The 23,299-nt window shown below is 34.6% G+C and overlaps 1 protein-coding gene across 1 annotated transcript in view; it reads left to right on the top strand.

The window, feature by feature from the left end:
* The window catches only part of LOC149807292 (axotactin-like), a 228,898-nt gene that overhangs the window by 184,969 nt on the left and 20,630 nt on the right, over positions 1-23,299 (top strand). Inside the window, exons 30-34 of the mRNA XM_089964906.1 lie at positions 2,608-2,779; positions 6,590-6,811; positions 9,845-9,915; positions 12,159-12,276; positions 13,976-14,085. Coding sequence (XP_089821032.1) covers positions 2,608-2,779; positions 6,590-6,811; positions 9,845-9,915; positions 12,159-12,276; positions 13,976-14,085 — 693 coding nt within the window. The remainder of the gene's footprint in view (positions 1-2,607; positions 2,780-6,589; positions 6,812-9,844; positions 9,916-12,158; positions 12,277-13,975; positions 14,086-23,299) is intronic.

The raw sequence follows: 23,299 nt of genomic DNA, 5'->3' as shown, positions 1-23,299 counted from the left end.
GACCAGCTTATGGTTTGGTTATATAGACTAGCTTATGGCTTGTTTATGTAGACCAGCTTATGGTTTGTTTGTATAGAATAGCTTATGGTTTGTTTGTATAGACCAGCTTATGGTTTGTTTATGTAGACCAGCTTATGGTTTGGTTATGTAGACCAGCTTATGGTTTGTTTATGTAGACCAGCTTATGGCTTGTTTATATAGACCAGCTTATGGTTTGTTTGTGTAGACCTGCTTATGGTTTGTTTATGTAGACCAGCTTATGGTTTGTTTATGTAGACCAGCTTATGGTTTGTTTGTATAGAACAGCTTATGGTTTGTTTGTATAGAACAGCTTATGGTTTGTTTATGTAGACCAGCTAATGGTTTGTTTGTATAGAACAGCTTATGGTTTGTTTATGTAGACCAGCTTATGGTTTGTTTATGTAGACCAGCTTATGGTTTGTTTGTATAGAACAGCTTATGGTTTGTTTGTATAGAACAGCTTATGGTTTGTTTATGTAGACCAGCTTATGGTTTGTTTGTATAAACCAGCTTATGGTTTGTTTATATAGACCAGCTTATGGTTTGTTTGTGTAGACCTGCTTATGGTTTGTTTATGTAGACCAGCTTATGGTTTGTTTATGTAGACCAGCTTATGGTTTGTTTGTATAGAACAGCTTATGGTTTGTTTATGTAGACCAGCTTATGGTTTGTTTATGTAGACCAGCTTATGGTTTGTTTGTATAGAACAGCTTATGGTTTGTTTGTATAGAACAGCTTATGGTTTGTTTATGTAGACCAGCTTATGGTTTGTTTATGTAGACCAGCTTATGGTTTGTTTGTATAGAACAGCTTATGGTTTGTTTGTATAGAACAGCTTATGGTTTGTTTATGTAGACCAGCTTATGGTTTGTTTATGTAGAGCAGTTTGTAGTTTGGTTATGTAGACCAGCTTATGGTTTGTTTATGTAGACCAGCTTATGGTTTGTTTATGTAGAGCAGTTTGTGGTTTGTTTATGTAGACCAGCTTATGGTTTGTTTATGTATAGCAGTTTGTGGTTTGTTTATGTAGAGCAGTTTGTGGTTTGGTTATATAGACTAACTTATGGTTTGGTTATGTAGACCAGCTTATGGTTTGTTTATGTTGACCTGCATATGATTTGTTTATGTAGACCAGCTTATGGTTTGTTTGTATAGAATAGCTTATGGTTTGTTTGTATAGAACAGCTTATGGGTTGCTTATGTAGACCAGCTTATGGTTTGTTTGTTTAAACCAGCTTATGGTTTGTTTATGTATAGCAGTTTATGGTTTGTTTATGTAGAGCAGTTTGTGGTTTGGTTATATAGACTAACTTATGGTTTAGTTATGTAGACCAGCTTATGGTTTGTTTATGTAGACCAGCTCATGGTTTGTTTGTATAGACCAGCTTATGGTTTGTTTGTATAGAACAGCTTATGGGTTGCTTATGTAGACCAGCATATGGTTTGTTTATGTAGAGCAGTTTGTGGTTTGTTTATGTAGAGCAGTTTGTGGTTTGGTTATATGGACCAGCTTATGGTTTGTTTATGTAGACCTGCATATGATTTGTTTGTATAAACCAGCTTATGGTTTGTTTATATAGACCAGCTTATGGCTTGTTTATGTAGACCAGCTTATGGTTTGTTTGTATAGAATAGTTTATGGTTTGTTTGTATAGAACAGCTTATGGCTTGTTTATGTAGACCAGCTTATGGTTTGTTTATGTAGACCAGCTTATGGTTTGTTTGTATAGAACAGCTTATGGTTTGTTTGTATAGAACAGCTTATGGTTTGTTTGTATAGAAAAGCTTATGGCTTGTTTATGTAGACTGGCTTATGGTTTGTTTATGTAGACCAGCTTATGGTTTGTTTGTATAGAACAGCTTATGGTTTGTTTGTATAGAAAAGCTTATGGCTTGTTTATGTAGACCGGCTTATGTTTTTTTTATGTAGACCAGCTTATGGTTTGTTTGTATAAACCAGCTTATGGTTTGTTTGTATAGAACAGCTTATGGTTTGTTTATGTAGACCAGCTTATGGTTTGTTTATGTAGACCAGCTTATGGTTTGGTTATATAGACCAGCTTATGATTTGTTTGTATAAACCAGCTTATGGTTTGTTTGTATAGAACAGCTTATGGTTTGTTTATGTAGAACTGCATATGATTTGTTTGTATAGACCAGCTTATGGTTTGGTTCTGTAGACCACTTTTTGATTTGTTTACATTGACCAGTTTATGGTTGGATGCTGCTGCTAACTTGATTTGCAGGCAAAAATAAAAATAGAAACAAAAAATAACTCTTGGAAGATTTATTTGCTGTGTTGATATGAAATAGTCTGCACCTAAAAACACATCATCAACTTTGCATCTTCCTGCAATACGTCATCTTTATTTCTTTAAGTTGTGCTCTGTTTAGCACCAGATCTGAAATTATGGAGTCATTTACACTCTGTAAATCTCTATTATTTATATATGGTACTGAATCTTTCATATCATTGCATGTATGCATGATGCTAAAATATTGACAGATGTTTTTCATCGTGAAGGGGACTTGAAAAAATAAGGTATGATATGCATGCACTTTTACTTGTGTTCGCTTTTGTTTCAGTTAATAATGCCACCATGGAAGCCAGGTCCAGCACAGACAATTTACATTGGGCCACCACCAAAAATACCTGAGCAAGACCAGAAGACAGTGACCACCAACCCCCCACCCACCTCAGAGAAAGATGTAGCTTTCCCAGCAGTGACTCCAGGCAGTGTAGACAGTATGATTATTAGTAAGTTTATCTATCTCTGTTGGTCCAAGAGTTTTGACTGAAATGTACATTTAATTTTTATCAATAATGGTGAAATATTGTCAAATTCCACATATTGCTTCACTAACAGCCATGATGTTTGTTTACTGTATAAAGGGTATTTTTTGTGGCTCTACAATTTAGCCATTTTATCCCAACAAGGCATATTTTAAAATTTTTGCAAGTTATGTTTTACCAGTTGCAGATCTAAGAAGATAAAGATGTGAATGAAAATAAATTTTCAAGTTTATTTTATATAACATGTGTTCCAGTGTGGATTCCATTTTTTAAACTAGAAAATATCCCCAGATTTAGTCCCTTTTAATTGCTGAAAATGGTTAGCACCCAGATTTAGTCCCTTTTAATTGCTGAAAATGGTTAGCACCCAGAAATTTCAATCATCATTATGACATTTTAATAAGAAGATATTTTTGTTAACTTTTCTTACCAATCAACCTTCTCAATGCACTAAATGACAGCAAATATGTGACTTATGTCTTCTGTTGGCAATACTGTAATAAATAAATACTAATTAAATAAGGTTTGTCTTTTAATTCAGTTTATGTGTGCCTTGTATTCAAAGGTGAAAAATGTAAATTTAACCATCCCAGCTCTGTCCACAAGTGTTTCTGTGAGAACCTGATTAAGTGCTCACTGTGTTTTGATCTCCAGCTTGTGGAAATGTTTGTTGTATTTTTGCACTTGGTTAAAAGCAGGCCTGCTTTGTATTATTGGAAGTGAAATGGTTTTTGATGCTGTTTACATAATACATATTGCTCAATATTTTATCACCAGTTCACTCAAATAAGTCTGTTTGATGAGTCACTGTATGATATTATAAGTCTGTACTTATATATTGAAATGTGGGGATCTTTGTTGTCTTGCATGGGGGTAACATACTGCCATGCTGGCCTATTCTGCGCATTGGGTAATTCTGTGCAACGCTACTACATTTCTGTAAACATTTGGTCATGTGCTATTTTTGGTAAAAAATCCATTTTGTATCCAGAAAGAAGAATTGTACATTAATTAAGAAAAGTGATATTCATAAAGTGTACAAAAATATCCCACATTTAGACTCGAAATGTACATAAAAATGTGATTTCTAAATGACAACGTGAAGATCCACTCCATGACCTTCTTGAACCTGTAACCCAGAAAATTTGATTTACTATGCATCTTTTAGAATCATACAAATAAATACATTATATAAAAGATGATAATGTGTACCATAAACATAAAACTGTATTTTAATCCAAGTTTCCAATTTTGCAAGAAGTTGCCCCACACGTACAAAATCGTCTGCTACCCAATGTGTCTACTTGCTGCTAGAACATAAATTCTTAACGAATTCCCCGGCATATAGTCTGTTTCTTAATTCTGTATAATTTTTCCCCATCAACAAGATGCTGTAAACACATTACATCCTATTCATTGTTGTTTCTCTTCCACGTAATAGTTTATTTTTCATAAAATGTTGAACTCTACAAACTTTTTTACAAGATTGGTTTAGTTTGCTTAATATCTCTTGCCATTTATTGGCATTTTTACATTGAATTTTGTAAAACTAGCTATAAACCTGACCTAATTACTCGACTGAAATGCTGACAGAACCAGTCCAAAGTAATATATTTCATTTCTATAGCAAGATGGATAAACATTACATCTTTTCAAAGCTATGCACAGAATAGGCCGACATATCGCGAGTCAAGAAAACAGGGGGGTGGTATCCCCTGTGTCCCAAATTAATATTATTTTGAACAGAATATTCTGGTGACAATTGCATCTTTTCAAATGGTAAGCATTGCTGTATTTTATTTTTGTCAATCGCTCGAATTCAGTATGCGTTTTGGTTCAGTATTGGAAACGAAAACCATATGTGCGCAGAAATGCCCGACAGCTGTGTATCATTAGCTCTGTTTTATCATGTTCATTAGTCTTTTGTATCAAATCAATCATGGTGTTTAATGAAAGAAAACTTGTATGGCTTGCAAAACCTTCATCTGTAACTGCAGTCATTGTCATGTGACAGGTAAACGCTTTTCATTTTATTGATTGAACATTATTATAAATATTATTATGAAAGTAATGTAATGAAATTACTTTAAATTAGCCTTCTCATTCACAAATGATATCAACACAACCAAGCAAACTGTTTTGTTTCACAGACATAGTACAAAGATCATTATGAAGTGAGTTCCAGAGTTTGTAGCAACCTCAAAATTTCTGAACTGGAACTCTCAAGGATGATAAGAAGCTTCATTTTTACTTGCCATGAAATCATTTTATTGATGTTTTGCTAATAGAACAATAAAAATGATATAGTTTCAATATTGACAGTTGTTTCACAAAATAAATGTTTATGGATATTTTTCCAGAAGGAATCTTTTTAAGTTGTGAATCAACAAGAACATGTAGTACACAATGTTTCATTGCACACGTGATGGTTTTTAAAACCTACTTGAGTTTTGTTAATGATCTTTCAGAGGTTGGGTATCCTGAATGTGAACATAATTTGTCTCCAAAAGCCAACAACTTCATTAGAAAATGTTCTTTATTGACTGTTATTCCCAATGTGATTATGGAACATGTATTCAGCCATTAAACAGCCACAATACCCTCCATCACCACCACTTGTCCAGGGTTTTCTTGATGTCTGTTATGGATGGCATCCCTGTCTTAATTTTTTAGGTCCCTTGTTAACTCATGTGATTTTGGGGTCATTAGCTCAAAGGTCAAGGTCACTGGCTACATCAAAGTTCAAGGCCAGTTGTTTCAAGTAGATCTTGTTTCACTAAACCTGTTAAATGTCATCAAATTGAGAGTTTATATTATTTTGCTTGTAATACTTCAATGTGTTTTATATAAGCAAATGATTTTATATGCCTTCTATCTATGAGAGGGGAAAAACATAATGGTTTTGTTCTTTTCACCCATTAGGGGCCCAGAGTGGCTGAGTGGTCTAAAGCGCTCTCCGTTACAGATCACTGCCATCTCACCTCTGTCTGCGTGGGTTCGAGTCTCGGATTCAGCCAATGTGGGTATGTGAGAAAGCTTGCCAGTAGCTTCTCTTGGGTCTGTTGTTCTTTCCGGGGTTTTCCTGTGTTCTTCCTCCACCATTAATACTGGCTGCCATGTATAGCCTATCATGTGCTGAAAAATGGCGTTAAACCCTACAACAACAACAACAACTTTTCACCCATCCATTCATGGAACCATCAAACTCACCTTGAAAGCAAGATATCTCAAAAGCCAAACCAAATAAAATTTGACATTTAGATACCTTTGAGTCCTGATTAGGCTCTGTTAATTCTTAATTTTCAAGGTCACAGGGCGATACTTTGGGTTTAAGTGTAGGATATGGTGAGTTGTGAGACATTTTTTGTTTCATAAGCAAATCCCTTCTTTTTTCAGATTTCAAGTAATGATTCTAGTCATTGTATGGCTTTGAAAGGTTCTTTACTTAGAAACAACACAAAAGTAATTAGGGCAAGGCATATGTTCTTCAGTTCAAGTTCATGTTATCTCTTTTTTTTGTCATTAGTGCTTAACTTTAGTCCAATCTTGGTTAGTTAATGTTCATTTTTGTCTTGAAAACTGCGTTCTCCCATTTATTTTAAATGAATATTATTCAACTCGTGTTTACTGGGAGTTTACCACAGAACAAGACTTTCCTGTAATGAGTTCACAAGGTTGAAGGTCAGGTTCAAGAAACAACATCATTCACAAGAAAGGAAAACTATTCAGTATTAGCATTATCAAATTATATTATTGTTGATATTTCTTTTGCAGTCATAGGCCTCACAGTGGTCGGTATTCTGATTTTGCTGGCGCTGCTTGTGGCACTACTCTTATGCAAGATCCGTCGCAGGCAAAAGAAGTATGCTGTCAGAAAGTTTCCAGAGGACTATGATGTAAAACAGCCTCTGAATGATACCATTCCAGGACCTGACAGATTCAATAATCATCTTGCTACGCTGGATGAATTCAGCATGATTTCTGCCACTATTGGACGTGAGTACCATCTGTATTCACTTATATATTGAGTCCAGCCAGCTGCAGACTGCACAGTCCCATATTTGCAGTCACATAATTTTCCTGCAGATTTGGGGATATCAGTTTATTAGGAGTAATCAGAAGAGCAGACAACATAGACCCTGATTTGACAGTGTATTATATGTTTGTAAATCAGGGTCTGTGTTGTTCAGACCTGGACTTCTAAGTGAGTATATATGGTAAGCCATATTTTCCTCATACTCACTGATGTTTTAAGGAGAAAATGCAAGCAATAGTGATCTTGAATTTTTGCTGCAGCAAATTAATGTTTAGATTTTGTGTAACTGCATGTAACAATGTTTTAGAGGGTGAGAAGTGCTTTTTTGTCATGAAATTTAATTTCCTCCACCAAAGGACAGGTTGAAGGTCACTCCTATTTCCTTCACAGTTTCATGGAATTTAATGCAGAAATGCTAGGATGCATACTATTATTTTGGGTTATTTTATAAGTAGTTCCATTTTATCCATCGTTGCTAATGTTATCATGTCCTGGTATCAGTAATTACAGTTGAGATCCATGTATCTGGGTTACAACATGGAGACTGTTGACATTCCCACCATATAACAATATTTACATTTTCTTTGAATTAAAAGATCAAGTCATGTATGTAGCCAGCATTTGTGTCTGAGTCTCTCATTACCCATGGGTTATGACTTGGGAACTGTTGATTTCCACACTTTAGTCAGTCAAGAATCAATTAAGTTAAGTGTCCATAAAATTATTTACATTTTCATTACATGAAAATATGAAGATACTGTGTTGCGTTTGATGCTTTAACTGAAAACAGAAAAACTTTTGACATCTCCAAAGTCTGCTGCATAGAATTTGACCAAACTTGATAGAAAGCATCCTGTCCTGAAGTCTTTTAAAATTTGTTAGAATGATGTTGTTCCACCATCAAGTTTGCTCACTGTTACTAAAATTAGAATAAACGTTATGACTTTTCCCCAAAACAACACTGAACAGAATTTGACCAAATTTGGTAGAAAGCATCCCGTCATAGAGGGCATTCATTATCTTACTACTTATGCAAATCTATCATCAAATATGGCCACCATTACTAAATATAATGAAATATTTTAAATGGCTTCTTCAAAACCTCTGAACATAATTTGATCATATTTGACAGAAAGCATTTTGGTATGTTTTCAATGTGGGTCAAATTATACTGATGTGCCCTTAGATATACATCATGATAAATAAACTGGAGTAACCTTGAAACAACTGTTGTGTTGCAGTCAGTTAAACTCATTGGGTATTGATAGGAAGAAATTTCAACATAAAGCATCCAAATGACTTTGAATTTTTTGCCAACATTTCTTGCATTTGGCTGTTAGACATGTCATACAGGTGAGCAATATGAGGCACACAATAGCCTCTTGTTTTGACTATATCTTCATTTATATCATGGGGTAGGGGTGGACCATTGGAGAGGATTGGATATAGTTACATTTCCAAATTGCTTACCATTCTTCCAGGTTTTATTTGTCATAAATAAATGTGACTTGGTATGGTAGGTTTTTGTGAAATTGTGCATCCTATGGTAGCATGGTATTTGGATTTATCTGCATAGTGCCATCTATTGTGTACTTATCTGATATACACTACATGACCAAAAGTTATAAGTTCTGCATCACCAGTTGATTTTGGGAGAATATCAGAATTGCTGATGGGTACACAGACAATTATATATGCCCTCCATCCATAAGAAAAATACAGCCATGAATATCACTGTTTCCAAATAATGGCCATACCCCATGTTCTCAAATAGAGTCTATACCTTCTTAAAATCACTAACACTGTAGCAAATTGATTAAACAGTTTGTCATCTGATAATGTTCAATAATGTTATGAGTCAGATCACATGACTACCCTATACGTCAAGAACCAGAGATTGACTGTGGTTGCAAATAAGAATCAAACTGTGAGATAGGGACAGTTGTTGTTTTCAGGTGGCTTTTGCAATTGATAGGTGTAGACTTTAAAACTTTGTTATACATGATTTATTACTTTTCATTGGAACACTGGAAGGTGTTTAATCAGTCTGAGGTCTTCATGTACTCTCATGCTCATGTTGGTGGTCCATCCTCAGCAACAGAAGCGGTGATACTCTCCTGTAACAGGTGGTCACAGATGCATTTCATTAATTCTAGCTGATAAGTTTCTTTTGGAAGGCACAGGTGGCAGAATGAGTGACATTGAAGTAGCATCCAGTTGATTTGCACTTTGTGCAACATATAATATATCAAGTTCCCGACATTATGACTAGAATATGCAATTGTAACAATATTTTTCGGTATTACCATTATTACCATGTTATTAGAGTAACTCCACTTGCATAACCTGGAATCTACATGGTGTCTGTTTATTGATCATTTCCCACAGTCATCTGACATAAACTGGAAATTAAATGCATTTTAATATAGAACAAAGAACAACAAATAGACATATGTAATATCTTGAAGGTCAATGTGTTTATTGACTTATTCGGTGATTGCAAACGTAAAACCCACAGTACCATAGCACTCTGATATATTGTGAGCATGATATCAGCTTGAATAACTAACTAGAATTCTCTGTTTGTAGAGCACACATCCCTGCAACCACTCTTTATCCCCCCTCCCCCTGCCCTCCAAAACTCTGTGATTTTGGTAGTTACTATGTTGTGACCCTGTGGCCACAACTAAATGCCCTAGAGCATGATCTAGTTGTCCCGTTCTATTCCCCATCTGATATATGCTGACACAAAGGTCAATAATCATGTAAACAAACAATCAGACCTGTTAATCTACAGACCATATTTAATCATACCCCTTGGCATGAAGTCTCTATCTTTGACATAGAAGGGATTGCTTGACATTGTTCATGCTTATATTTATGTCCAAATAGTATAACAATCCATGCACAGGGATAATGAATATAAAAAAATTGGCTGAAATCATCATTTATAACCTGTAATAAAACCAAAACTGTAATTTCTTTTCTTACAGCAAGAAGACACAATGAAACCTCCACATTTAAACCTGAGGAGGGAGATAAGCCTGTAGCTTACACTGGGGTGGTATGAACAGTATTTATCTTGTCTGTTTAATAAGTGTGCATGTTTGATGTTCAGTTTGTTCGCTCTGCTGGTCCTAGACCAGAAGAGATTATAGGATGGTCTATTGTCTGTCAGTATCAGTCCTCCAAAACTACTTATACCATGAACACATACATTAATCTTATGGTCTAGTTGGTCCTAAATGAAAGTGGTGCTGCTTGGACACTCAATATAGATGTCAGATCAGTACTAGTATATGCCCCCCACCTTGTTATCACTACTCAGTCTGAATGGATGTTGGACCACAAAGTAGGTCTGATTCAGCAGTGCATCATATTGAGTTTATTATTGATGTCATGGAAGTAAGGGGAAATAACTTCATGGAGACACAAATAGCATTGAGTCAGGTTTCTTCAGCAAAATAAATTTCCATGTCTTAAAAACGTAATGCATTTCTATTTAATTGTTGTAACTCACAAAGCGCTTGTATTTGTTACTGTAGATATAAAATTCATTTAGCACACACAAATCAAGCATTGCACAGCATGATGGGAAATTTTATATTTTCACATGTGAAAACAAAAGGATATATTTTTGGCATGTGAAAATATAGGTATGCAAAATAGAAGAAAATTATTTTGGCAATAATTTTCTATATTTTACAGTTAAGTATACAATAAATTATATTAGTTGGAAAAATATCTTGAGGGTAAAGGAAAAATATATCATGGTTCCAAAGGGGAAAAAACCCACCAATGAATCTCTCTCTCTCTCTCTCCATACATACACACATACATACATACATACATACATACATACATATATACATACATACATATAAAGATGTTTTTGTGTGTGTGTGATGCTTAGAATCGTATAATAAGATATCTTATAATGCATTAAAGAAAATGCACTTGTCATGGATTCATCTTTTTTTTTGTCATGAGCCATTAGAGCATCAGTTCCTTCAGTGGCCTCTTGTTAGCTCTATTTGTCTTAGATGAGTAGAGATTATGGGATGGTCTGTTTTCAATTGTCCATTGAAGCACAAGATTGTTATCACTATTGCTCCTAAACTGGAAGGATAGCCGAAAACTTCATACACACATTCATCCCATGGTCTAGCTGGCCCTAATGAAAATGTGACTCTGATATCCAATATGGCCACCACACTGTCCATCATGAAAATCTTGTTATCACTATTCCTTCTGAATGCATGGTAATATCAAAGATGGTTCTCACTAAAAGACTTCTTATGATGTCTAGTTAGTCCCAAATGAAATTGGTGCCATTATGATATTCAGTATAGCTGCAATGCCAGTCATCTTGAAAATCTTCTTTTGCTACTTCTTCTGAATGGTATGTCACATTAAAATAGGGTTTTCACCAGAAGACTTCTTATGATGTAAAGTTGGTTCTAAATGAAAATGGTGCCACTTACACATCCAGGATCACCACTAGAGTTGCCATCTTGAAAATCTTGTTCCCACTAATCCTGAGTGAATGGTCATATCTGCATGGGGTTTTCACTGGCAGACTTATGATATCTAGTTGGTCATAAATGAAAATGGTGCCAATATGACTTCCTTTGGGGCCACCATAATAGGCATCTTGAAAATCTTGCTATGGCCACTTTTTCCACTTGGTCCTAAATGGAAATGGAGCCAGTCTGATATCCAGCATGGACACCATGACAACCATCTTGAAAATCTTGTTATTGTTACTTCTCCAAAATGGAACATTATACCATCATTGAGTTTATACCAGAAGACTTCTTATGATGTCTTATTGGTCTTAAGTGAAAATGGTGTTAATATGATCTCCACAGCAACTAATTTGACAATCTTGTGATCAGCAGCTAATTTGACAATCTTGTTATAGCTGAAGAATATCAACACTCAGCAGTTAAAAGTTAGAAATGGTCTCAATAAAAATTCCTAGAAATTCTTTTCAGTACATAATGTGTCAGCCCCTTTGAAGGACATATGTTTCTTAAACAGCAGATATTTTGATGAAGCTTTACCCAGTTCCAACACATATCATACAATGGACTAGTCCTTTGTTCAAAGGTCAAGGTCTTTTGTAATGGTCATGAGACTGACATATCATGTAGAATTTGTAGTATTCTTGTTCAATTTTTTTTCTATATTTATATTTTATTCCTTCACCAGTCTACTTGATCATCCATCTCCTCATCTTCCTCATCATTAGAATTACCTCCTACTTTTGTTTTACCTTGAATTCCACTTGCTGGATAATTTCAGCCCAAATCAGATGATACAGGCTATGTGGCCCAGGTTTTCTACAACAGGAGAAAAAATCGGCCAGCTTCCTCCATATCAGAAGTACTGGAAGAGATGGATCGGCAGAGACAAGCTAAAGGCAAGTGATTCTAAAATTGTATCACATGATAACCTTACAACAGTAGCATTAATCTAGTCACACTTTCTTTGAACCCTATCAATGCAGCGATATTCAAGATACTGTCAAGACTAACTTGCAAGTCGGGTTCAATTGCAAACAACACAGACACTAATAATGCATTGTTAGATCAGAGTTTTTGCTGTTTACTTGTAGTACTTGATTACTACAAAGAAACTGCAAAGAATCAGACCTGCCTTTGCATTATGTGACAGCAGATCTGGGTCTATGCAGTTTGCATTCAGACCTGACTTATAAGTGAGTATAGTTGGTAGTACTCTATAATGCACTGGCCTACAAGGTTGCCTAGATATAATGCTATTAACCAATCATCCAACATTCTAGTTAGTTTAGTCAGGCATAAGTTTCCTTCACAGAAGACTGATTGTTGTGAATGTAGTAAATTGAAAGATTCCAGGTATTTTCTAAATTCTTTACAAACGTGTCTTTCTAATATCTTTGAAAGTGATGATAAAACTGATATAAATCAATAGTTATTCATATCAAAAAGACCTCCCTTCATATGTATTGGAGTTATTTTTGCCAGTTTTCACCTGTTTTGAAAATTGCCTGTGGAAATACTTAGATTGAAGATATGCCTAAGTGAAGGTGCAATCAATTGAGATGAAAGTTTTAGGAATTTATTACATATATTATCCAGACATGTATCTGGTCTAACATCAAGTTTGTGTACTTCATTTCAAATTAATTCAAGACTTATTTTAGGTATTTTTAAGCACTCTTCTTTGCTAAGTTTTGAGGAAATATGCTCATTTAATTCATCACTGGAGACTGTTTTATGAACCATAATATCCATAAATTTTGCATTTATATTCACAAAGTAATCACAGAGTGTATTTGCATTTTCAAGAGGTTATTGCTGAATATCACCATTTTCATCACTAATACATGTAAATGGCAGGGTATCAACAGATTTGCCTTTTAAGTCATTGATGTTTTTCCAGAGCTTTCTAGGGTTCTTTTTCATAATACCATCTGATATTTCAGTAGAATAGTAAATTTGCATTTTCTTTTGAATCACTGGCTTCATTCTGTTTCTCCATATTCTGTAATTGTCAGTATCTTTTAATTTATGAAATCTATCCCTTATTTTAATAACATTCAGTATATCACCTGTAATCCAATTTGATTGATTTTGTTGCATGACTCTTGTCAAAGTAATAGGAGCATGAGTGTTCAGTATTTAGTAGTGAGGAACTACTGTGTGATCCATGACTGTTGATTATGGGTATCAAGAGGTGTTTAGTAGTGAGGAACTACTGTGTGATCCATGGCTGTTGATTATGGGTATCAATAGGTGTTTAGTAGTGAGGAACCACTGTGTGATCTGTGACTGTTGATTAGGGGTATCAAGAGGTGTTTGATAGTGAGGAACCACTGTGTGATCCATGGCTGTTGAATATGGGTGTCAAGAGATGTTTGATAGTGAGGAACCACTGTGTGATCTGTGGCTGTTGATTACAGGTATAAAGAGATGTTTGATAGTTAGGAATCGCTGTGATCCATGGCTGTTGATTATGGGTATCAATAGGTGTTTGATAGTGAGGAACCACTGAGTACATTTGAATCTGAGGGTGAATAATTTATTTTACAGTCTGCTTATTTCCCATAATTTGTCATTGCTTTTTTTCTTCATTAGAATTAGGAGTGGATAATACCAGTGAGAGTCCTATGTATGAAGCACTTCAGGGGAGCAATGATACAGATGGAGATTGGGCTCCACAGAGAGACAGAACCCCATTAACATGTGTAAGTACTTGTTTAAAAGTAAATGACACTTTATTTACAGTTCCTCCCATTTTGTATTGAAAATGGGGGAGGGGTAACATACATAAATAGTTATTGTAAATTTTCCTGTAAAAAGTACTTCAAGGCAAAACTTACATGCACAATGCCTGTCATTGGTTACAGGAGTTGACAGTTCTGATGAGACGAATAATTGTATTAAGAATGTTGTGGTATCTTTTGGAATCAAAGAAATATTGTCTTTACTTGTGTACAAGTTGAGTCCAGTTTCAAACAACAATGGTCCTGATATGTCATCACATTATATGTTAGCAGATATCAGGGTCAGTGTTGTTTGTCCTACTGATTACTCCTAACCAGCTGTATAGACCCAAATCTGCTGGCACATTATGCAATGGTAGATCTGGATCTGTGCCGGTTTTAGTTGGACTCAATTTTAAGCAAGTACATAAAGTAGATGCTTATATATAGTCAGTAGATTATTTGCTTCCATTAATTGGGTATATTGCCAGGAGCGCTGTACCAGAACTTGTTCCATTAATTGGGCATATTATCGAGAAAGCTGTACCAGAACTTGTTCCATGAATTGGGCATATTACCGAGAGAGCTGTACTGGTACTTATTCCATTAATTGGGCATATTACTGAGAAAGCTGTACCAGAACTTGTTCCAATAATTGGGTATATTGCCGAGAGAGCTGTACCAGAACTTGTTCCATTATTTGGACATATTGCCAAGAGAGCTATACAGGAACTTGTTCCATTAATTGGGCATATTGCTGAGACAGCTGTACTGGAACTTGTTCCACATTATGTGATAAAGATGGCAAGACAGAGCCTAGTAAAGTTAGCTCCTGTTACTGCTGTATATACTCAAGTTGTCTAACAGCAAACTATATCAACTTGGATCTGTTGATGCATTATGATGTCAGATCTGGGTCTGGGTCTGTGTTGTTTGCAGTTGGACTTGACTTATTTGTAAGTTCATATGGTATGTACTCTTACTTGGATTTGCATAATTTACCATTTGAGAAGTGTGTAGTTAATGTCTTTTGATATGTGAAAAGAAACACTTAAAACTGCAGAATATTATTATTCAGATACATGGTGGTTACATAGATTTCATTCAGTTCATTTTAGGATCACAAAAGTTTGTGAATCTCTGAAAAGCTTGAAAGGTACTTGATACTAAGGGACCACTGTGTGATCCATTGCTGTTTGGCATGAGGGATTGTGGGTGCTTGATAGTGTGAAAAAACTGCAGATCCATGGTTGTTGATTATGGGTATCAAGAGGTGTTTGATAGTTAGGAAACACTGTGTGTTCCATGGCTGTTGATTATGGGTATCAAGAGGTATTTGATAGTGAGAAACCACTGTGTGATCAATGATTGTTGATTATGGGTATCAAGAGATGTTTGATAGTAAGGAACCACTATGTGATACATGGCTGTTGATTACAGGTATAAAGAGGTGTTTGATAGTAATGAATTTATTCCCTAGGTTAATGAAGAACTTAAATATTTCTTGACATGTTTTTAATAGATTTGTGTCACACTGTTCCACATTCATATTTCTGACAGGTGCCTTAATAGGCAATATTTTTTTCTTCTTCACAGTTGACTTTAATAGGCATTACATATTTCTGACAGTTGACTTTAATAGGCAATACATATTTCTGACAGTTGAATTATTAGGCAACATATTTCTGACAGTTGACTTAATAGGCAATACATATTTTTGACAGTTGACTTAATAGGTAGCACATGTTTCTGACAGTTGACTTAATAGGCAACACATATTTCTGACAGTTGACTTAATAGGTAACACACATATCTGACAGTTGACTTAATAGGCAACACATATACCTGACAGTTGAATTAATAGGCAATACATATTTTTGACAGATGATTTAACAGGCAATACATATGCTTGACAATTGATAGATATTTATATATATTTCTGGGTCTTGGTTATTTTGAGCATTTACTGCAGTTTGAATAAAGTGAGCAGTATTTAGGATAATTGTAACAGCATCTCAAGTTGGTATATTAAACCCATCAAGGGTTTTTATGTTCTATGTAAAATTCATTGCTCTAAACAGTTGTCTCTGAGTTTTTAGTGTTGTGTTAGCATGTATTATTCTTTGACCATGCATGTTGTTTGCAAGTTCTGAATTACTCCTCTTTCAAAACATTATGTGATGTCAAAGTTGTTCTGATATTTTCAGTGGATTTTTATGACCATCTGTGTGCCATTGCCTCTAGTCTCCTTGGTTGTGTTCCTTTATTTGCATGCCATATTTTATGGGTTATAACTTGTGATTTTTAGTTTACCTTGCATCTATTTGGCTGAATGTCTTACCGCCTGAGAGATAGTAAGAAGTGAGCCTATGGTATGTCAATGCATCCATGATCCATCCTTCAACATTTGATTGTTACCAATGTGGAAGCCATGTTTCAGTTACGATCAGCCTTGAAATGTGAATGAGATCCACACACATCAGTGAGGTGAACTTGCATATGATTGGATAAGCTTGTAACTTGTATCTGATTGGAAAATCCTTGCTACCATCCTGGATGAACTTGCATCTGATTGGATAAGCTTGTTACCATCCTGGATAAACTTGCATTTGATTGGATAAGCTTGTTACCATCCTGGATACCATATATCTGATGTGAAATTGATATAGCTTGGAATATGTCTTGTATCATCAACTTGTTGCAAAGAATTTGATTATGAGCTAGATCAGTGTATACGAATGAGATGATTGTTTGAATTACCTCTCTGGGGTCATATGTTTAATGCCCCCCCCCCATCATCTTCACATACTTTTGATGTAGAATATGCTATCATCTGCACCCTTCTACAAGTTGTAAGAGGAGACCATGGTGGCCCAGCATTTTGCGTGCCAGACTGGTGACCAGAAGGATGCAGGTTTGAATCCCTCATTGGATCAGCCTTTGTCAGCTGCAGTTGTGCTTTTAGACAGGGAAGTTTACTCGAGTTGCTTCTGCATTAAATAGCCTGCTGTGCCATAAAATGCCAAACCAAAGCCAGCCATATTTCTGATCCAATTTTCATAAAATGTTGGAATATAAATTTATATGTACTCATATAACTTCAAATAACTTCAATAATTGATGAGATTCCCAAGTATTGCATCTAACTGGTTGAGTTTGTTACTACCCTGGAGACAATATTTCTAGTCCAGTTTTGCGTAAACTTGGTAAATGGACTTGCATCATGAGGATTTTGGAGGGTAAACTTAAGAACAAGGTCTATGGATAATATGAGGTGATCTTGCATCTGATTAGCTGAGCTTGTTAACTTTGTAAAGACTGTATTTTTACCTGATTTTTGTCCAACTTGGTCAACAGGCTGCCTGATGAGTTCTGTTATGAATAGGATTTCTGACTGTCTTGGAGTTTCTTCCACTCTAGTCTGACTATGAATCCCTGTTTGTTTGTACCCACATCTGATTTAAATAACAAAAATGTTTAAGGTAATAAAAGGTGCACAGAGCTAAGTCAATTGAATCATTGATTTATAATGTCTAAACTGACTGTGACCAGAATGACACTGATACTGGCATCCACTGCACCTTTCATGCTTAACGGACTTTCCATACTAACAAAGTGCCACATTGCATACACTATGGGCTACTTTAGTTCCATCAGACAAACATAATGACTTAGTTCATCCTATTCGGTAACTGCTGGATAATTTTGTAAATTACCATAACATTGAGAGTTTGGAATAATATCCCTTTGCACATATGAACTTAGAAATTAAACCGCTTGTTAAATCTACATGAAAGGCAAATTTGTTGTTGTCATTCTTTTCCTTTGCTTGATCTGACATTGTAGATATCGGAAGCAGATGACACATGTATGTACATCTGTAGTTGTGCACACACCTCTTTGCTGAAAGTGGACTTGTCCAGGAACTGGAAAGGAATCTCAAGCATGTCTACCTATTATATTGAAAACTTTTCTGTTAAGCATGAAATATGCAGTTGATGATGGGTTAGGGCCACTCTACTCACAGTCACATTAGAAATTATAAATCAATGAATGAATTGACTAAGTTCCTTGCACTTTTTATCACATTAAAGGTTTCCATTATTGAAATCGGTAGGGGGGTACAAACAAATGGGGAAGTATAGTCAGACATAGAGAAAGTGTTTCTGATCCCATCAAATGTATGGTAAATAGGCTAGTATTATGAAGTTGTGGATGAGTCTTATTATGAGCAAGAACATTCCATATATATGAAGTAATCTTGCGTTTGATTGGCTGAGACTTTTACCACTACAAAGACTGTATTTGTGAAAAAGAGTATAAAGGCATGTGATAAAGATCTTGCAGAAGCTCATTAATAAGGAACACCCACACACATTAATTATGCAATTTTACATTTGGTTGACTGTGCTTATCAACAATCTGTGAACTATATTTCTTATTAGACTTTTGATAGGACCCCACCTGACATGACATCTGCCATCTTGCAAGAAAACCGTACAGGCATAATGTTAGAAACATAATTTGACAAATTTCTTTGTTTGAGGTCAGTAATTGTTGTGACAGTTCATCTTAATATAAAAAAACTGAGTCAAAACTTCCCTCTGATTCATTATTTCAAGTGCTACATTTTAACTGTTTTGTAATTGAAATCAGACAATTTTGTTTCTAAATATTATGTTAATAATTTCATATGAAATCCTCCTTTCCATGAATAATTATAACCCAGATTAGTTTACAAGTCAGAATTATTTTGATGCCCAGCTTCTACAACTTACACATTGAAAAAGCATTTGATTAATGACAGTTGCATTGTGAAATGGAATCTTCCTCATACAAAATGGAAAAGTTAGGGAAAATTTAATGACTTGTTTCTTGATACCATAAAGTTACAACTGTTGGTACACTGAATGGTATTCATGAAGAATTTACATATGCACCCATATGTACTTGCTTAAAAATCAAGCCCAGCTGAAAACTGCATAGACCCAGATATGCTGTCACATAATACAATGGCATATTTGTTATATTTTCAAAATTGTAATATTTTTAAATAATATGACAAATGTCAGACACATAGAAAGTGTTTTAAAGCCAAGCCCAAAATTTCAAGTTGGAACATAAACTAAAGAATGTTTTACCAGTAGTGGGGATTGAGTAGCTAGCTGTTTGACCATGAAACTGCTTTAATTACATATGGATTAACTGAAGGTGATGTAAATAGGCAGTAGTACAAGACACACTCCACAAATCGTAATCAAGTAATTCCCAAAACAGAGTGAGCCAAAAAGGTTGCTAATGGTAAATATGAGAGGGAAAAAAAACTCTCATCTTGAGACAGTTGGTGGAATTCATTAATAACTTACTTTGATAACAGTAATGTCAATGGTCATCAGTGTTACTTCAAACTGACATGTGACTTCGAGCTTCATTTTTATTTATCAATGGAGAGTGTACAAAGGGAGACAAAGCAGTTCCTGTTTCTATTAAGTGAATTAACTTTTGTGATACAAAGTGTTTAAATATATATTTTTATTATTATCATAATTTTCCCTTTTCCAATAAAAAAACAACTAGGTTTACATTTATTCTGATAAATGGTTAGCATCTTCAACATGCAAAATTCACAAGTGCTTGTGGTCTAACTTTTATTCAAAGGCATTTTCCCTCTTTGTAACCTCTGTTTGGAAGTAATTAATTCAGTTGTTGTACCTATAATTGTAGTACAAATACTGTCCACTACGTAAAATTCCAATATGCATGAGTTTGTTTCATTACGTAGTTGGAGATTTAATGTTGAGATCGCTTGAAATATTTCAAAAGAAAAAATAATATGAATAGAGGTATATTATTTTGGAGGTTCTTTCTGTTGTCAATAACAAACTTTATTTTATAAACAAGATCTATATGTTACAAATGAGGTCACATTCAGAGACAAAGTTTTTAGCAATATTTATCTTTGATGGTTTTACACATACATGATGGACTGACTCTCATGCTTTTACAAACCAAAGAAAAAACAATACCAGAAGTGCAACAAGAATTCTTTATTTGTAAAAGAACAATTGAAACATTAAAATGCAGGTGTTCTTTTAAAGGCATGCAAGAATAAAATGCAACCCTGGTTTACCTTCCTAAACATTGTGCTTGCTGATGATGAAGACAATCATTTTCCTGATAATGTTCAGGAGAATTTATCATTTTCATTAGTATGTGAATTTTCCAGACAGGGATACAAATAGTTATTTTTTAGTGTCTGGATATTTGGGTCAGTGATCTTAAGTCTTAAATTTTCCTTATAGACCTAATGAAACTTGTTACCAGACGTGACATTTTTTGTAATTTTGTTTGTGCATCTTGATTCTGAACAGTCTGCACTCTGCCAGCAGTCTTGTGGGTTTGAAGGATTAAATAAAGGTCTGATATCTGGTTTTATGATGTGGTCATTCAAACCATTGTTGAAACACATATTATACCACAAGTTTCATTTGGTGAATTTACATGGTAAAATTGATTTATGTATTAAAGATTTTGGTCATAAATAACAAGTGGTCTCTTATGCAGAGGTCATTCAAATCAGGTTTTACTGTATGCACAATGTTTTTAAATTCTTGCTACATGTTTTGAAACCCAAAATATTGCTTCATTTACTGATAAGTTCCAAAGTTCTTGTTCCAACATGAATGTGGACATTTACGAATCCACAGCAAGGGTAATCATAAGACAATCAATGATTGTCTGTTGCTTTTGTACTTATATCTGTTTTCACATGATTTTTTTTAAATGTTTAATTTGTAGCCTAATGAAGATTGCCGCAATGCGCCCATCCCTGAGGTTTGTTTCTTACAGTGTCCAATTCTCTTTGGTGTGGCTAATAAAGAAAGCTCTATTAACCTTTTGCAGCTATGGGTTGTTTGGATTCCAGCTAAAAACCCTTTTCGCTCATATATTGTGTAATTAATCTAATATTTTGTTGAATCAGCTATATGCACAACAAACAAGGGAGAGGACTAATTAAAATCTCTAATTGGAACACTACAGTAGCTATGTCTCCTATAATAAACCAGGACATGGATCCAACTAAACAAGTTTTACAAAAAATTGGTCACTGAATAAAGTTTCCTTCAAATTGTAAAATGGACTTCTTATTGGGTATTTGGCTTTTTAGAGGAGACTCATTCATTATTAAGGAATTAATTTCAGTAAATGAACTGCAGATTTTAATCCACTGCATAATTTTACACCAGTTGCCTGACTCAGAAATAAACCATTTTTTTTGTTGTATCTTTTTCTCTATACAAACTTAAAAGAAAACTTTATTCTATCAAATATTTGTCTAATTTTTGCTATGTTCTTTTAAAGCATGCTTTCTTTTTTCAGTTGTCTCTATTTAGTAAACTTTGCTGTCTTCTCTCTCATAATTTTTGTCTTCTCTCTCATAATTTTGTTGGCATGTATTAGAAGTATGCATTTGCAACTCATGAGATCTTTATCTGAATGTAAAGAAAAATATCATTAACATTTACTGTAATTATACAAACTTTCAAAATGCATGTTCTATTTGTATAATAAATATATGTGTTGTGCCCAGTTTTGAACTTTAATAAGGTATGAGTTTAATCTCATTTGGATAACTTCAGTATCAGAACTAGATGTATACAAGGTTGCATCATCTGCAAACAAATCTGTATTTGTGGATTCATTATTTAATGGTAGATCATTGATATAGATAAGGAAAAGGAGAGGGCCTAAAACTGAGCCTTGAGGGACCCCTGAATTAATTGTGCGAGTTTGAGAGCTAATATTGCCAATGCTTACTTACTGAGACCTTTGGTTTAGGTATGATCTAAACCAGGTTAAAGAAGGATTGTCAAACCTGTAACAGTTCAACATTTGCAGCAGAATTTCATGATCAACAAGACCAAAGGCTTTCTTGAAATTAAGGAAAACAATCCCAGTCATATGTCCATTATCCATTTCCTACAGCCAAAGATCAATTAATTTGGTAAGTTCTGTTTGGTATGAGTTGTACTTTCTAAATTCTGATTGCACTTTATGAAATAGAGAGTATTTTTCAGGGGTTATCAGATTGGTAGATTGAAATTGGCTATTCTTGCTAAAATATAAAAACCTTTAAATGACCGATTACTAAAAACGATCAAAAACCTTTGACCAAATTTATTTTAAGGCTTTTTAGCCTGAATTCCTTTAAAATTTGTACAGATGATGTCATTCCACAATCAAATATGTCCCATAAAGTATGAAAGCTGTTCCATGGCTTCTCAAGAATAGCCTCCCAGATTTTGACCAAATTTGATAGAAAACATCCTTGCATGAGGGGTTTTCAAATTTGCATCAATGCCGATCTGCTGTCAAGTATGGCCTTTGAGACTTAATATGGACAAATCTTGAAATCACTTTTCTTAAAAACAAAAGCAAGAATTTAACCAAATTTGACACAAGACACCTTAGCAAAGAATGCTTTAATATTTGTACAGTTAATATCAATCCATGTTAAATATGAACACCATTAAAGTAAGAGAAAAATATTTTATGGACTTTATTTCCAATATCGGCTAGACAGATTTTACCTCATATTGACAATAAAAGCATCCTGACATATTTGATCCAGCTGGGCATAGATACATGTAATCCCATAGCTTGACATCTGGGGCAGATGAAATTCACTGTTCAGCTGGTTAAATTTCCAAGTGGCTTGTCACAAACAAATCAGTTTTTGTCAAAGTTAATCATTCATGATTTACCACATAGCTACATTGACATATATAAACAGTACAACTACTGTTTGACCATGGGTCAGTATGAACATGTTTGACATTTTTTGAGACACATATAAAAATAAGGCAGACCAAATATAGTACTCCCTCAGTAAACATTGTTTGTAAGATCCATCAATAATACAGCGTTACAGTGAACGATATTATACATGCAGTTTTACTAAATTACAGTATACACATTCTTTTCAGTCAGATCCAAGTGAAAACCTCCACTGACTCAGATCTGCTGTCCCATAATGCAGTGGCAGATCTGGGTCTTTGCAGTTTGTTAGGAGTAGTCAGTAGAACAAACAACATAGACCCTGATCTGCAGGTGTGCCAGCATATCAGAATCTAAGTTGTTGGCAGTAAACCCAATTTATGAGGAAGTATCTATCATAAAAAAAATGGTAATGCTG

The sequence above is a fragment of the Sinohyriopsis cumingii genome, chromosome 1 (assembly GCF_028554795.1).
Source record: "Sinohyriopsis cumingii isolate HCF-2022 chromosome 1, ASM2855479v2, whole genome shotgun sequence".
NCBI lineage: Eukaryota > Metazoa > Mollusca > Bivalvia > Unionida > Unionidae > Sinohyriopsis > Sinohyriopsis cumingii.
This window is presented reverse-complemented; position numbering and strand designations above follow the sequence as displayed.